The 16,658-nt window shown below is 36.2% G+C and overlaps 1 protein-coding gene across 4 annotated transcripts in view; it reads left to right on the forward strand.

The window, feature by feature from the left end:
* SLC38A6 (solute carrier family 38 member 6) overlaps window positions 1–16,658 on the forward strand; it is a 74,106-nt gene that overhangs the window by 18,463 nt on the left and 38,985 nt on the right. For all 4 annotated transcript variants that reach the window (XM_004262101.3, XM_033420815.2, XM_033420599.2 and 1 more), the window contains exons 4-5: window positions 7,919–7,971; window positions 11,353–11,392. In XM_004262101.3, the coding sequence (XP_004262149.1) occupies window positions 7,919–7,971; window positions 11,353–11,392 (93 nt within the window). The remainder of the gene's footprint in view (window positions 1–7,918; window positions 7,972–11,352; window positions 11,393–16,658) is intronic.

Here is a 16,658-nt window from a genome sequence, read left to right on the forward strand (position 1 = left end):
CGTGCAGGCTTCAGTAGTGTGGCACACAGGCTTCAGTAGTGTGGCTTATGGGCTCTAGAGCGCAGGATCAGCAGGCACAGGCTCAGTTGCTCTGTGGCATGTGGGATCCTCCCGGACCAGGGCTCAAACCCGTGTCCCCTGCATTGGCAGGCGGACTCCCAACCACTGCGCCACCAGGGAAGTCCAGTGTGGTAATTTAAATATGTGCAAGGTATAGTGATAGCTCAGAGGAGGGAATGTTTTGCCTTGTCTGGGTGGAGGTGGGGAGTGTGAGGTTCAGTAAATATTCCTGGAGGAATGAGCTAAAAAGCAATTTGAGTAGCAGACAAGGCAAGAGAGAATATATTCCAGCATATACAAAGGTACATACTGAACATTTTACTCAGGTACCAAAAATAGTTTACTATTATTTATGCATAAAGTACAAAGAAGAAAGTGAAACTGAGGAGACAGACAAGTGTCAGATCCTAAGGAACTTGGAGTTTTTGCTGAGGCAGTGAGAAGCCACTGAAGTGGTTCAAAAAGGGTCAAGGTGGATACTGGGATTCACCAATTGTTGCTTCCAAAGAGAATTCTGGTCCTTCCTAGAACTCACTGAGAGAGAGAACATAGTCCCCTATCTTCCTCTTCCTAAAGTAAGGTGACAATTCTTTTATGAGGATTTTAATTGTTAGCAATGATGAGGAAATAAATAAGGAGTAAAATGGCCCCTTGTTCTCCCCAATGTTTGTTTTTTTTTTACTGAAACCCTTCAGAGCAGTGATTTGAAATACTATCCATCACAGCACCCTCCTCTTATTAAAAAAAAAAAAATCTAAATGCTCATTTTACTATCTAAAATGAAATTCCTATAGGTATTATAACCCACCTGTGGTGGGCTAAATAACGGCCCCCTAAAACATATCCAAATTCTAATCCTTGTGAACGTTATCCTTTATGGCAAAAAAGGACTTCGCAAGGGAGATTATTCTGGTGGACTCAGTGCAGTCACGTGTATCACAGAGGGAGAGCACAGACAGAAGAGGAGAAGGTAATATGACCACAAAGGCAGAGATAGGAGTGATTTGGCCACAAATCAAGTCATACCAGCTGTCACCGGAAGTTGGAAGAGGCAAGGAACAGATTTTCTCTAGCGCCTCTAGAGGGATTGTGGCCTTGCTAATACCTTGATACTGACCCAGTGAGACTGATTTTGGCCTTCTGACCTCCAGAACTGTGAGAAACTAAACTTCTGTTTTTTGTTTTTTTTAAATAAATTTACTTATTTATTTATTTTTGGCTGCATCGGGTCTTCGTTGCTGCGCAAGGGATTTCTCTAGTTGCAGCAAGTGGGGCTACTCTTCATTGCAGTGCGTGGGCTTCTCATTGCGGTGGCTTCTCTTGTTGCGGAGCATGGGCTCTAGGCATGTGGGCTTCAGTAGTTGTAGCACGAGGGCTCAGTAGTTGTGGCTCGCGGGCTTTAGAGCACAGGCTCAGTATTTGTGGCGCATGGGCTTAGTTGCTCCACGGCATGTGGGATCTTCCTGGACCAGGGCTCAAACCCGTGTCCCCTGCATTAGCAGGCAGATTCTTAACCACTGTGCCACCAGGGAGTTCCCTGAACTTCTGTTGTTTTAAGTCACCAAATTTGTCATACTTTGTTACAGCAGCCATAGGAAACTAATACAGTATTTATACATAATGTAATGCCATGTAGCAAAGTAAAGGAGAAACAAAAACAAAATAAATGCTGTTAGTGATGTGATTTTCCTAAATGGCAAACAGTTTTTGGCAAATTTCCAAACAAAAGCAAACATCCATTTACATGGTAATTGTATTCCTGGAAAATTTAGTGTATATTGAAAGCATTAACCATTGTTTTCTCAGCATCTACCGAACTGTGCTTGACATACAGAGGATACTTAATAAAAGCTGGATATGTGGGTGATGAATAGCTTAGAGCTACAGAGGGACTATTTTAAAAGTTCCAAAATTAACACACAAGGCAAAAATTACATATAGTCAAAAGTACCTTTGAAAATTTCTTGTATGGTCTATAAAATAGAGTGTACAACATTTACATGACATGTTGGACACCAATACACCATTTCTCAATAAAGTTGAGAGCCTTTTATTTTTCCCCAGCTTTGGTCTGGGCTCTGTGTGAAGGATATGGATTGCTAAGGTCACAAGGAATCCCCTTCAGCACTGTGAGATGCTGTCACTGTGAGAGTGAATGAGATTGAAACTGATTGAAAGACAGTAGATTCCTATTTCCTATTCCTATTTCCCATCTCAATTTGTTTATTGTTTGGAGTGATAGCTGTCCAAACTATTTGTAATTTTGTATCTTTTTCTTGTGATTAGTGAGCATAGTTCAATATTCTCACAATTAAGTGGGCTGTTTATGTGACTCCATCTTCATTGAATGGTGTTCTTGTCTCATCCTTTCTGCTAGTAAGTAGTTCTCATCTTGCCTTGATTCTTCTCCCCCAGGGGCATTTGGCAATGTCTAAAGACATTTCTAGTTGTCATGGCTGAGAATTGTAGGGCAGGGTGAGGTGCTACTAGCATCTAGTGAGTAGAGGCCAGGGATGCTGCTAAACATCCTACAGTGCATGAGGGGACAGCCCCCCACTGCAAACAGTTATCCAGGCCAAAAATGTCAGTAGTGGCAGGATGAGAAACCCTAGGCTAGATTGTGTGCGTACCCTGCTCTTGTAGTGATTATCCCTTCGTATCGTTTGCCTTGATGGCAGAATGTTTCCTGTAGCAGAACTGAACTTTTTGTTATTGGGCTGCAGGGAAGGATGGGTGTGAGTCTCTGCAGGGTTAAACATATTTTTAAATTAATCTCTTTTAATTTTATCAAGGTAATAACAGTCACACACACGTGTATGTACATACGTATGTATGTGTGCACTGGTGCAGGAGGACTTGAAGCACTTCCCCGCTCATTCTTCCCCACATCTAGTTCCATTTCCATTTCACAGGGTTAGCAACATTTAGAGTTTTCGTTTTGAATTCTTTTGGGGAGTTACCTTCCTAAGTCTAAATAATATTCTTCTACCGTTATTTATTGATTTAAATTTTATCTGTTGACACCTCCTTATGAAAGGTGAAGATTTAGCCCAAGTGTACTAATCCTTCCCCTTCTAATTTTCATTAGTTTGTATTCAGTAATTCTTTCACTGATTATTTGTAACTGTAAACAATACATTTATTTATTAAAATTTATCTATCTATTTATTTTTGGCTGTGTTGGGTCTTTGTTGCTGCGTGCGGGCTTTCTCTAGTTGCGGCGAGTGGGGGCTACACTTCGTTGCGGTGCGTGGACTTCTCATTGCTGTGGCTTCTCTTGTTGCGGAGCACGGGCTCTAGGCACACGGTCCTCAGTAGTTATGGCTTATGGGCTCTAGAGCGCAGACTCAGTATAAACAATATATTTAAAGTTTTATTTTTGTTTCATGGACTTTAGATGGTGTGTCTTGACTCTGCTATGTTGTATGTATTAGTGCTCCTATCCTTGCTTTCCCCTGGTCTCTTTCTATTTCCCATAGTCCTTCTGCTGTACCCTTATATTGTCAAGGTTGACAATATTTACTTTGTTTTGTAATCATATGTAAGTCATTCATTTTTTATGTATAAGTTGAGTCTAAAGTTGAAAACCAGTGAATAGCATTTATAGGATATGAATGACTGTAAATCTTGTTCACTGCAGAGCCAAGCAATATGTTGGGATCCTAGAACTTTTTTTCTGCCTGCAGTATCTCACCTCTGTGAAATTGAAAGGAGAATGTTCCTTCTACTCTAGCATTCTATTTTCTTTTGCTACATCAGGTGCTCTAAAATCATTCCACATTTAGTTGGTAAACTGACATTTACATACATATTAAGAAAGACCAGAAGTGGTGTTACAATTGCATAGTAGACGTTCCATAAATAAATGGCTTGCATGACACTCTTACGGAGAAAAAAGACAAGAGGAAAATGAAGGAAAACATGAGAAAGAAAAGAATTTCAAAATAAGGGTGCATTCCAAATGGCCTGCTTTCTGAGAGTTGAACTGTATTTGAGTAACTCATGTCCCTCAATCCAGTTCCAAAGATAATATTGCTGCTGCTGAAACTTGGGCTTTGTACTGTAACCAGAGTTTATTAATTGTCCTATTTCATTGAGGAAAAAATGCAAAGCAGACGGAACACTGGAGTAACTAGCTGGAAATATTCCACTACTTCATGGGAAGCAGCTTTCCAAACGATTCCTGTGGAGGCCAAACTCTTGGTCTAGCCAAAATAGCACTAAAGTGTGCCTTGATGGTACATTAAAGAAGAAATTTTTCCCCAATTTACTTGATTAAGATTTACAGCCTTTCCATCCCCTCAAAACCATAGCATTGATTTCTTCAATATCAAAAACTAATTTCCTAAAATAGATTGCTAATGACTGCTTTCAGTTATTTATTTAAGGATTGTGCCAAGTACTGCTTGTATGAATTCCTGTAAAAGGCCGAATTAAATCCATAATTTTCATAATTAATGTTATTCCTCTTCTGTAAGAATTTGCTATTAATGTGACTGGTCATCCTCACATCTCATTTTGATATCTCTCAAAACATCTTTTACATTATAAATAAGATATTAAAACATTGATCATAGGAAAGTGTTTTGCTTTATAGATCATATTCAATCAAATCCTATGTTTTTCACTTAATATTGACATTTTTCATGTTATTATAAACATAGTTTTTAATGGCTACATATTATTCTACTAGATATACCTACCATAATTTACTTAACCACTTTACCATTATTGAGCATTTAGTTAGTCTTTTTTTTCAATCTAAATAATACACAATGAGTATCTTTGCATATAATGATTTCTCTGATGTTAGTCTTATTTCCTAAGATGCAAGCTCCCAGGGGTCAAATATTATAAATATTTTCAAGGTTCGTTGGTCAAATTACATTCCAAAGTCAGTTCCAATTTACACTGTTACCAGCATCTTAATTGTGCAAATGGTAGAACAGAATTTTCAAAGTATTTCACTAGTGTTGTTTTGGTTTGTATGTCGAGATGATCCAGAAAACCATTAAATAGTAAATATGTGGAGATAAAGCATTTGACTGACTGTGTACATATTTTATCTAAGCAAAGCCTCGAAGTTAAGCCAGAAGCCATTGTTCGTACTAATGATGTCTCAGACCTGGAAAAGTACTTCTAATTTTTGCAACGTAAAAGAAGTAAGATGACAGTGACAGAACTCAATGACTAGCCAGACCTGCTGACTTAAAGGTCGAGTTAGGATTTGAACATAGTAGTAAGTCTCCATTTAAAAGTCTAAACTTTGTTCACTCTGAATTTGGGACTTTGCTGTACTTAAAGATATTTTTATAACACCAGAAAATAATAGAGAACAAATGTGAGATTGCTAAAATGTATGCCACTATTGTCAGAAGTTGCAATTACAACTATCTTCATTAAGCTGTTAGTTTGATTATATTTTCTGGAGTAATAAATGTTATATTCTAATTTAAAAATTAAGAATAAATGTTTAATTTATTTAAATTTAGATAACTGAAATACCAATTCTTTTTGGAATATTTCAGTATTATTTTTGCTTATCAGAAAGTTATTTGCTTTTTATGTTTACTAGTATACGATCTATACTTGTTTTCTGCTATTTAAAAATAAAACAAATCCTAGTCAAACTTTTTAAAGAGTATTATCTTGATAACTTGCTCCCTAAGAATCCAATACAAACTAGATCATTTAATTTTTTTTAAAGTTTTTAAAAATTTATTTATTTATTTTGGCTGTGCTGGTTTTAGTTGCAGCACAGGGGATCTTCGTTGCGGCATGTGGGATCTTTTAGTTGCAGCATGTGGGATCTTAGTTGCGGCATGCATGTGGGATCTAGTTCCCTGACCAGGGATCGAAACCAGGCCCCCTGCATTGGGAGCGTGTAGTCTTACCCGCTGGACCACCAGGGAAGTCCCCAAAATAGATCATTTTAAAAGCAAGTTATGTGGTGTATTTCCATATGTAACACTGAAAAGCCTCCTTGCTTTAAGTCCTTGGAAGGAAAGTTTTTTTAAAAGAACTAACACTTTCAACTGTAATATGAAAGAGGGATGCTGAAAATGAACAATGTTGTTCCTTTAATCTCGTGCCTCATAGTGACAGATCAGAGACCTTCTGGAGACTTGGTTCACAAACACATAATATGTAACAAAATTACCTTCTTAATGTCAAATTAGATAGAAGCTAACATTTAGAGAATTTTCTGGTTTACTATATATACCAAGGCTTTGGAAGTTAAATATAAGAAATTGTGCCCCTATATAACATTATCTCTTAACTATATTTAGGAATATGAAAACAAACTAGTAAAGATTTATTGGTTGAAATAATTATTAATTTTTGTGTTGACATTCACTTTAGAACATGTGTATTTGAAAAAAAGAATTTCAGCATTTCACATAGGAGGAAAAAAAATCCAGTTCTTAGTTTTTTAACTCTGCTTTTTAATTTTATGTTCTAAAATATATCTACAGTCTACCTCTCTAAGATTATTATTGAAGTCTTTCATTGTTAAAGCATAAAGGTTCCTGCTTATAATCAAATTATATGTTCCAAATTCAAAATTAAATTGTCCTTGCCCACTGTTGAGCAGTATGTAAATACATTTTAAAAAATAGCCATGTTGGGACTTCCCTGGTGGTCCAGTGGTTAAGACTCCACACGCCCACTGCAAGGGGCACAGGTTCGATCCCTGGTCGCAGAGCTAAGATCCCGCATGCCACACAATGCGGCCAAAAAAATAAAAAAGTAAAATAAAAAATAGCTGTGTCATCCAAAAAGTTTTGAAATTCTTCTATCTACTCTGATAATAAAGTTTAAAAAAGTTTAAAATGTTAAAAATTTTTGTTTTAAGTAAAACTTATTTTTTTAGCATTTCACTGTTTTCTTTCTGACTTTGTAATAGTTATAACATGTACAGACCATGTGTGGTTTTCGAAATGCTTATTTTTTCATACGTGGTAGACTTTGTTTATGAAAGTATAAGGGAGTTTTTTGTTAATGTAGTGGTAAAGAAACCTATGTATATCTTGAGAGCATATATTACAAACTTTCTTTAAGAAATGATGAGACATATCTTTGACTCAATAGGAAATGTGTGTTGCTATTAGCAAGCCTTAGTGTCTGCTAACCTGCTTTTTCTTTTTCAGTGTAAGCACTGTAAGTTTAAGGACTTTTCAAATTTAGGATTATATAAATGTTTTTACTTCTCTTATTTTTACCTGTGACATCACTAGTTATAACATGAAGCTTTATCATCTAAGGACACATTTGGTTCTTTTATGAGCCATTTAATTTTCATCTTTTCTGTGATCACACTTCTTGAACATGTGGAATGAAAATGTAATTTCATACTCTTTATGATGAAAAAGAAAATATATACCCTTATTGCAGGATGAGGGTATTGTTTCTATCATGAATACATTATCATATCCTAGGTAGCCTGGAAAAGTGAATGTCTCTGAAAGTATGATACAACTTTTGTACTTTATCAAGTTTTATTTACACAGCAGTTTTCAGAAACTGTTGCCAATGAAAACTTACATTTGGACAGTGTAGTCTGCAAGTACTGTTTAGTGAGAAGTGGGTTGTTCTTGAGTAATTATTCTATTTGAATTTATGCAGCCTGGGTAGTTGTTAGACAACCTTGGTAATTGCTAAGCTCTACTTATTCTAAGAGGACGCTGTCTTCATGGATCATAAGTTTTCGGGTTTCCCCCAAAGTCATTACTTCTGCTTTAAATTTAGTGTGACAATCCAATAGCTATCAGGTAGTAGTGGAATATCTTTCTTCTGTATAAGACTTGGCACACAAATAGTTTTGTGTAAAAATAACAGTTATAATTTCTCTTAACAGCTGTGACATCTTATGAAGATCTTGGACTCTTTGCATTTGGATTACCTGGAAAGGTAATTATTTTTTTCTCCTTGCTGTGTTCAAAATCCTGAAGGGAATTTTTCCTTCCATTTCCAGTTAGAAAAGACAAGTATATATAAGAGAAAGAAATTAAGGGAATAAAAGGAAACTAAAGTGAAGAAAGAGAATGATGGGAGAAGGAAGAGAGAGGAGAAATCTCTGTGCCCTTCCTAAAAATGCATTGATAAATTTAATTCAACACTTAAATTTTTTTAGTGTTTTTTACCCTAATGAAGGAGAACAATGACTTGTATAATTTTAAATCAGTAACGATGGCCTGCTTTAAGTTTTTCTTATTAATTTTGATTATATTATCTGAGTAAATTCTCGTGAAGACAGGACAAGACAGAAGCATAGAATTAAACTTATAGCATGTTTAAAAAAACTGATAATTAGAAGATCATATCATTTAAGAGCTGAACAGTGCTAAAAGATGATCTAGATGTCCCCTCATTTATAGGTTAGGAAATTAAGGCCCAGAGAAGGGAAGGGGCCTATTTGTCTACAATTACTTAGGCCAGTATTACATAGGACTCCAGACTCAAAATCTACTACTTTTCCTCCTTAGAATAAGAGAAATAACAACAGTATTTATTCGGCATTCATCTGTGATAGGCATACTAAACTAATTTAATGGGTAGAGGAAATACTGTCTTCTTCCACAGGTAATCAGTAGTTAAATATTATTGTTAGTGCTTTAATAATTTTTTATTTCTGAAGAGCTATCATACTTCTAAAACCCATTTACATGTTGATTCCAAACAGGACTTTTTCTTTGTAAATCTGTTGTTTGTATTTTTTGTTTGTTTTGTTTTTAATATAAAACGATGCTGTATTTGTAGATTGCCGAACTAACTTCTTAGAAGTGAGTCTGGGAGGAAAAAGATATAGCTATGTAATGGTGGGGGGGAATGTGTATTTACATTCAAATTAACTTTGGTTTTAAAGCACAAAGAGAATATTTAAATCATACTGTGTAACCTCATGATTTGGAGCTTATCTTTTTTTTTTTTTTTACGGTATGCGGGCCTCTCACTGCTGTGGCCTCTCCCGTTGCGGAGCACAGGCTCCAGACGCACAGGCTCAGCGGCCATGGCTCATGGGCCTGGCAAGTGGGATCTTCCCGGACCGGGGCACGAACCTGTGTCCCCTGCATCGGCAGGCGAACTCTCAACCACTGCGCCACCAGGGAAACCCTGGAGCTTATTTTAATAGCCTGAAACTTGAACTAAATGGAGACTATGTTACTTTTGAGGGTAAAGGTTTTTGTTAATCATCTAAACAATTTCTCTTTCTCGAAGATCAGGATGTTTGGTATAATCATGATCAATTAACTGTATCCAGTTTAATCAAGGAAGAAGAAAATGTTATTTATATAAGAAAACTCTCCAATTAATTTAATATAATCTGTAAACATGCCTAAGCATCATCACTGTTATTTCACATTGGTGTTTCTTGCATTCCTTGGATAGCAGCAGACTCTACAAGAAGAACATGGATTATTGAGAGTCCCCTTTTCCTAAAACTCTACAATAGTTGCATTATCATTTTAATGTATGCACACAGTTCTTAGTAGGCAGATACACAGACAGAGAATATTCTAAATGAGGAGTTGTTTGTTTCATATTTTCTCTCAACTTCCACAGTTGGGTTGAAACTTTCCTATTTCCTTCTTTCCAGATATTATATGAATATGGATATGACATATGATAGGGTAACATTGTTCTGAAAATTAAATATTTTTGAAATGCTTTGAACTTTTTAAGGAAAATTTTTAATTGTTTATAAATGGATTTATGTACTTGTCAAACAAATATTTATTGAGCAAATACCATGTGCCATGCACTGTGCTAGGCACTGGAAATATCGATAGATCGATAGATTGATAGAAAGATATACTGACTTTCTAGATCAAAAATGCTTAAATTCAGACAAAAAATGGGAAGATAGTCATCACTAAGCTGATATTATTGCTTTTTGCAGTATATTCTTAGAAAAATCCAAATTTCATGTGTGATTGACAATAGGTATCAATTGCATATGAAAAATAGTATACAAAAATTTCAAAAAAGTCTTTTCACAAATAACTGTGAGTGACACTTTGGAACTAATTTTTAAATGGGTTGATATGTAGAGATTTTTCTGGAAAATGTTAGAGTGGAGTTACCACATTCAAAGACACCTTGCCAAGTGTTTCTATCATTATCCCTGCTTTCCAGACCCCAAGGCTTTTAGGTCTCAGTAACTTAGTTTATTCCCAGGATAGGCAAATGCTGTGTCACTGATGGAATTTCTAGGAGAGGAAGGGTCATCTCTTCCCAGTCCATGTAGTAATGATCTTAGATAGCTAGTCAGCTCGAAACATATATTGGAGGTACAGAGCCACCAAGATATAAGTGACTGAAAGGCCCAAGTGGAAGCAGAATGTTTAATCATTTCTCCTGAGTACATCTGATGACCAAGAATGGATAAAGTGTTATCCTGAGTTTCCCAGGAATGTCATCAAAGATCACAAGTTAGCAAGCCTGCAGGCTGAACATAGTCCTCAGGCATATTTTGTTTGGCTCAAATCTTTTTTATTTTTAGCTGATTGCCAACAAAGAGTTATGACATTTTAAAAGAATTCAATTTCTGACTTTTCTTGAAAAAGCAGAAGATTGAGCTACACTGGATTCACATTCTCACATGTCAGCAACTGGCCAGAGCTGTGCAGCAGCTGCCCCATTTTGAAACGGGAGGACTTCTCCAATATATTACACTCTTTACCACCTCCTGTTGTCTTGCACTCAGTCTACTTCATATTATTGAGTTTAAAACATTTTGCTTCAATTTTCAGATGTGAGAATATGTGGGCTCTATAGAGTTTTCTGCTCTAGACTTTATTAATCCCTGCGACAGGGATGTTCAAGGCTTGGTGTATGCCAAGCTGATACACTCCGCAGACTATATTATTCCCTTCTGTGCAGTACGGCATTGACACAACACACCTGAGACTATCTCAGTCTACCTAACAAAGCAAAGTGATAAAACCAGTAAAAAAGGGAGAATGAGAGCAGATAGATTCAATTTCAGTTTTTTGGTACTTTGATAACCATTGATTACTAGCTTTTTAACACTTTTAACTATTTAAAAATGACTGCCAAGAAAACTTACAAAAGTGTTCTTTATAGTAACCATGGAACTATTAAAGAAAGGTTATGTGATGATTGTTAGTTTTATATATTACAAATGGCTGGCAAAGTGTATTCTTTTCAGTTTCTCTTCACTCAATTTCTGCATCTGTTTTTAAGTCATAGTTATTGGATTTTAATAAAATACTGATCCTTTTGTATTATTTCCCCTTTCATCTTCTGAATACATTTGTTGTTTTTTAGATGGTGGTAGCAGGCACCATAATAATTCAGAATATTGGAGGTAAGCAATTGAAAGTGCACTGCTTATGCATAAATGTGATGGAAATGATTTCCTCCTTTGGCTTCTTGCCTTACTACAGGTCTAGCTGGGAACCTGAACCTCTGTAGACATAGGTGTCTCAGAAGCCCTGTGTGTTGTCCTCATTACTCTTTTTTTTTTTAAAATCCTTTTTAGCACTTGTAGGACAATAGTTTCTAAATTCAGTTGCAGCTAAACCCTTGATTTCAATCTTGTTATTAGGTCTGCCACACACCTCTAAAGCATGGGCTTTCTGTAGTTGTAATAGTGGTGAGGTACCGCTTGCAAAAACTCTCCAGGTGATTCTGAAGTATTTCTCTGTACTTTTGTCCTGATCGCCCCCAGTGACATGTACTGCTTTAGAGGGAGTGGTGTTCCATGGCTGTGTCAGGTGTGGAAAGGCAATCTTCTTTGTAACCAAGAAATTGAAAATGACCACGTGGTTTAAAAAATAAACAAACTTGGGCTTCCCTGGTGGTGCAGTGGTTAAGAATCCGCCTGCCAATGCAGAGAACATGGGTTCAAGCCCTGGTCTGGGAAGATCCCACATGCCGCAGAGCAACTAAGCCCATGCGCCACAACTACTGAGCCCGAGCGCCTAGAGCCCGCGAGCCACAACTACTGAAGCCCGAGCGCCTAGAGCCTGTGCTCCGCAACAAGAGAAGCCACCGCAATGAGAAGCCTGCATCCTACAGTAAAGAGTAGCCCCCGCTCGCCACAACTAGAGAAAGCCCATGCACAGCAACGAAGACCCAACGCAGCCAAAAATAAATAAATAAAATAAATAAATTTATAAAAAAAGAATAAACAAACTTGAGACAAATGAAAAATATTCTCACATTTATCTTGCATCTTGTTCCCATTAAAAAATGATCCTGAGGGGCTTCCCTGGTGGCGCAGTGGTTGAGAGTCCGCCTGCCGATGCAGGGGACATGGGTTCGTGCCCTGGTCCGGGAAGATCCCACATACCGCGGAGCGGCTGGGCCCGTGAGCCATGGCTGCTGAGCCTGCGCGTCCGGAGCCCGTGCTCTGCAACGGGAGAGGCCACAACAGTGAGAGGCCCGCGTAACAAAAAAAATTAAATTAAATTAAAAAAATATGATCCTGATATCAAGAACTATGTAGAAACAAAAATAACTTTTAATTATTGATAGTTATTGACTAAATGTATTAAACATTTAAATCCAAAATACTATGGGAATCATGTTTGTATATGTTGTAAAGAAGTTACAAATGCTGAACGATATCTTAATTTTCTTTTACCATTGACTGGAGTGCTAAATAAATACTTTTACTTTAAGGTTAAATACGGAGAAGGTTGATATGCACTTTGGATCTTATTCAAGAAGGTATGGTCAGAGGAAATTTTAATCTCATTTCTTATCTGTGATAGTTCAAAATAATTTAAACATGACAGCTTTAATAAAGTTTAACTGATACTCGAGATATGAGCTATTTCACTTTAAGTATTGTTCAGCAAAATTCCATCTTTAATGAGTTTCTTGGTCAAGGAAAAAATTAACATTCCAACAATAAATTGTATTTGCCATTGTTTTGGAAATCCTGAACATTCATGTTTTAATTCTTTGAATTTTCAGGGCAAAAAAATATATTATTGAAGGAGAAGAATACTTTCTTGGATGTCGTACCAAATAATTTCCTTGTTAACACACACTTCACTCTTCACATTAGCAGTTAGTAACCAGTCTCTTACCTAATGAATCTATATAATATCATTGAGTTTAAGATCTACTTTGGAATACTTTATTTTAGCAAATATGTATTGCTTAAATGTGCACTTGTAATGTCGCTAATGTGAAAGTATGTTTTGGTATTTTCAATCCCTTATTTTCCTCTCTATATGATTAGTAAGAACCATCAAGCACATTTTGTTTGGATTAGGGTTAACTATTGTTTATTTTATGTAGAGTTTTCAACCCAGGACTTTGGATCTAAATTTGTGACTGGCAAAATGCCTGCTGTTGTATTCTCTGTATCCTTCACCCTGATCTCTTCCTTGTTCCCTAATCTGGTGTGCAACTGTTATTGGACATGACTCTATTTTAGCACTTGCTGTTATTAGGTTGAAGTTATCTCTGTATATGCTTTTACTTCCCCACTATATTGTCAGCTCCTCCAAGGCAAGGATTATGTCTTATTTCTCTTTGTAGTCCCAGAACCTAGCACAATACTTGGAACTGGATAAACCTTTTTTTTAAGCTTAATGGAGCTGAATATGATTTATATGTGCTATTTCCAAGTACTTTTTAATATTCTAGCTATATTTATCAAGAAGAAAAGGGGACTTCTAGACTGATCACTAGCTTTAAATATTTGAAAAGCTGAACATGAAATATAGAAAGATACTAGACTAATTTAGTATTGTTCTGGAGGGCAGAACTGGTTCTAATGGGTAGAACTCTACAGTGAAGCTGGTCTGGTTTCATTTGGAATGCTAAGCTGTGTGATAATGGAGATGGCCTACACTCCTTTGATAAAGCTCTGTATCCCTGAAGACATTCAAACAGAGCTGGTTGGTCAGTTGTCAGAATGTTCTAGAAAGAATTCTGAATTTGGTGGCAGATAAATCATCAGTTCTTCCAACTGTTTGTTGATTTGCTTGCTTGCTTTGTTTCAGAAACTTTTTTTAAAAAGTGACTTAGAAGCAATCACAGAAATTTTTAATGTCCCTCAAATTCAGAAAAGCTGGTAATGCTTATTCAGTTTTTAGAATAATGTCCTCATGATTTTCTTCACATTGGTTAAAAGTTTATCTATTGAGAGCCCACTAAATAATAACTGAAACATTTTCAGAACTTTTTTTTCTTTTGTCTTAGCAAGATGTGCATATAATCATTCCTTTATTATAATAGAATTGGAAGCTTGCTCTTGTGAGCAGAACACTGGGTTGGAAGTCAGATACGTTGAATTCTTTCTGCTCCAGTCTCTGCCATTAGGTAGCCATGTGTGTTGGGAAAATTCCTCTCAGCTTCAGTTTCCTCTTTGTTAAATTGCTGGGGGTAGGATGGGAAAAGCACGAAGCTTAAGGTCCCTTCTTACCACAAAAGTCACCTTCTAATTTAGCACTTTGATAGGCATGTTAATTCCTTCAGAGCATTAAAATATTTTTATTACAGGAAAGTTTTGTGGGAGGGTTATTCTTGGTTCAAAAGATGATTTGGTCTTTTCTTAGGTATCTTTAACAAGTCAGAAACTATTGCTCTAAAAGCTTTCATGGATGCTGTTCTTTTTCAGAAAGGGGAGTCTCAGTTCTTAGAACTACCCTTTAGGGCAGCCACTGAGCCTCTGAGGTTAAAATCTAAGAACTCCAGGCTTACGAAGTAATTTCTTGATTAATCTAAGCTAGGTCCGTGGAAGCCCTTAACAGCGCTAAGCCATGTATGCTTGAGAAGAAACAGCATACTTATTTGGGAGGATCTTTAATGTGTTGTGCATATGATTTATTTAATGTTATTCTTTCAAAATGGATTTTGACTTTTCCCTTTGTTAATTGGAAATACATTGGATATCTATAAGATGGTATGAAGTGTGCAGCATCAGATTAAATTTTTGCACTTCTTACATGCCTATCTGCATATATAATATAGTTCAGATAGCATTTTTGAAAAATAGTATATTCACTATTAGTATAAATGCTTGGAGTTTTTCAGTGGTTGTTTAGAAATGAAAAATAATATAATAGATTGTCTTTAGGTCAAGCCTCCTCCTGGACACTTTAATTATACTTACAACAGCCCTTCAGGGTAGATGATATTATCCTCGTTTTACAGAGGCCGAAATCAGTGCTCAGAAGGGATAAATGACTTGCTTACCTTTACCCCTTAATACAGCCAGGACTCAAATCTCACTTTGTCTACTTCTAAAGGCTTTGTTCTTTCTGCTCTGATATAGTAAATACTTGTAAAGCTATGAAAAGATTAAATGTTGAGGATTTTTAAAACTCATTGGGGACAGGAACTATGTGTTTTCATAACTTGACCTAGTTTCTGGTAGAGGAACTCAATAAATAATATTTGTTGAATGAATGAGACAAAAAAATTCTGTTTAAAAGCCTAAGATTTTGCTTCAAGGAGACAATTTTATATACTATATAAATGATAGAAAGAAACTTGAAAGTCCATAGAGTGGTTTATAGTTTAGAATTATATAAAAATTAAAAGGTTGAAAATATTGAGGAGAGTTAGATCTTATTTATGTAAAATAGATAAAGTATTTTAATATCATCTGCTTTCAGGTTGGATAATCATGTCTTAGATTAATGCTTCCTGACTCTTATTCTTTGTAACATTTAAACATTTCTCAGTTTTCTTGGGATTCTATGCCCCTGATGAATCTATGAGAAAAATGAAACAGGGGCCTTTAGAAGCAAGATGATCATGAATTGTCCTTGATCAATATTTGTTACATGGATCTTTTAGTAAGACTCAGTTTATTCCCTGCATCTTTGTATTCCATATATCTAAGTAATTTTGCTCATTCATTTATGCTCTTAAGTACGTAGCACTTAGTAGGTGTTTAATAAATCTTATTTATTATAGGAAGAAAGTAAGGAATAAGAGAAGGAGGGAGAGAAGGAAAAGCCAGTGACCTGGTTTGGTATTCCTTTAAAAAAGGAAGATCAACTGGCAAGAGAAGACCACACAAAATGCATAAGTGAGCATATGGTTTCTTTAGGGAAAAATCGACTGTCAGAACTTCACAGAAAACCTTTTTTCCCCAGTACAATCACACACCAAGTATTAGTCACAGGGCACTAGTGTGGTCTGACAAATAGATTGGAAAGATCTACTGTCTTTGAAAAATCTCTAAACTTTATAATAGAAAAAAATGTGACTCACTAAATTTAGCACTCTTTTTTTCTAGCGTTATGGAAACCATTACCTTTAGAAAATGGAGAGCCACGTAGTAAAATACTACTTAGAAGCAATTCCTGATTGCCTCCCAACACTGATGAATTAGGGGCCCAAAATAGGCCAGAGCCAGAGCCAGAGAGGCCCCAGCTGCCCGATGCCTCAGGCACTGGAGGGGCATTTGCTGAGAGTCATTGTTGCTTGGACATAAAGTCAGAAAAGAAGCATCTGGGAGTTTTAATATTTAATGCTGTTAGAGGGAAGAGAACTCTGGCTGAGAGTTTGAATTTAGTGGACTACAAGTTAAAGGATTAAGAACTGTAATAGCAAATAAGTACAGGTAGTTTCCACATAGTTCCTCTAATTGTGTTGCATTA

This window comes from Orcinus orca, chromosome 2 (genome assembly GCF_937001465.1).
Source record: "Orcinus orca chromosome 2, mOrcOrc1.1, whole genome shotgun sequence".
Classification (NCBI taxonomy): Eukaryota; Metazoa; Chordata; class Mammalia; order Artiodactyla; family Delphinidae; genus Orcinus; species Orcinus orca.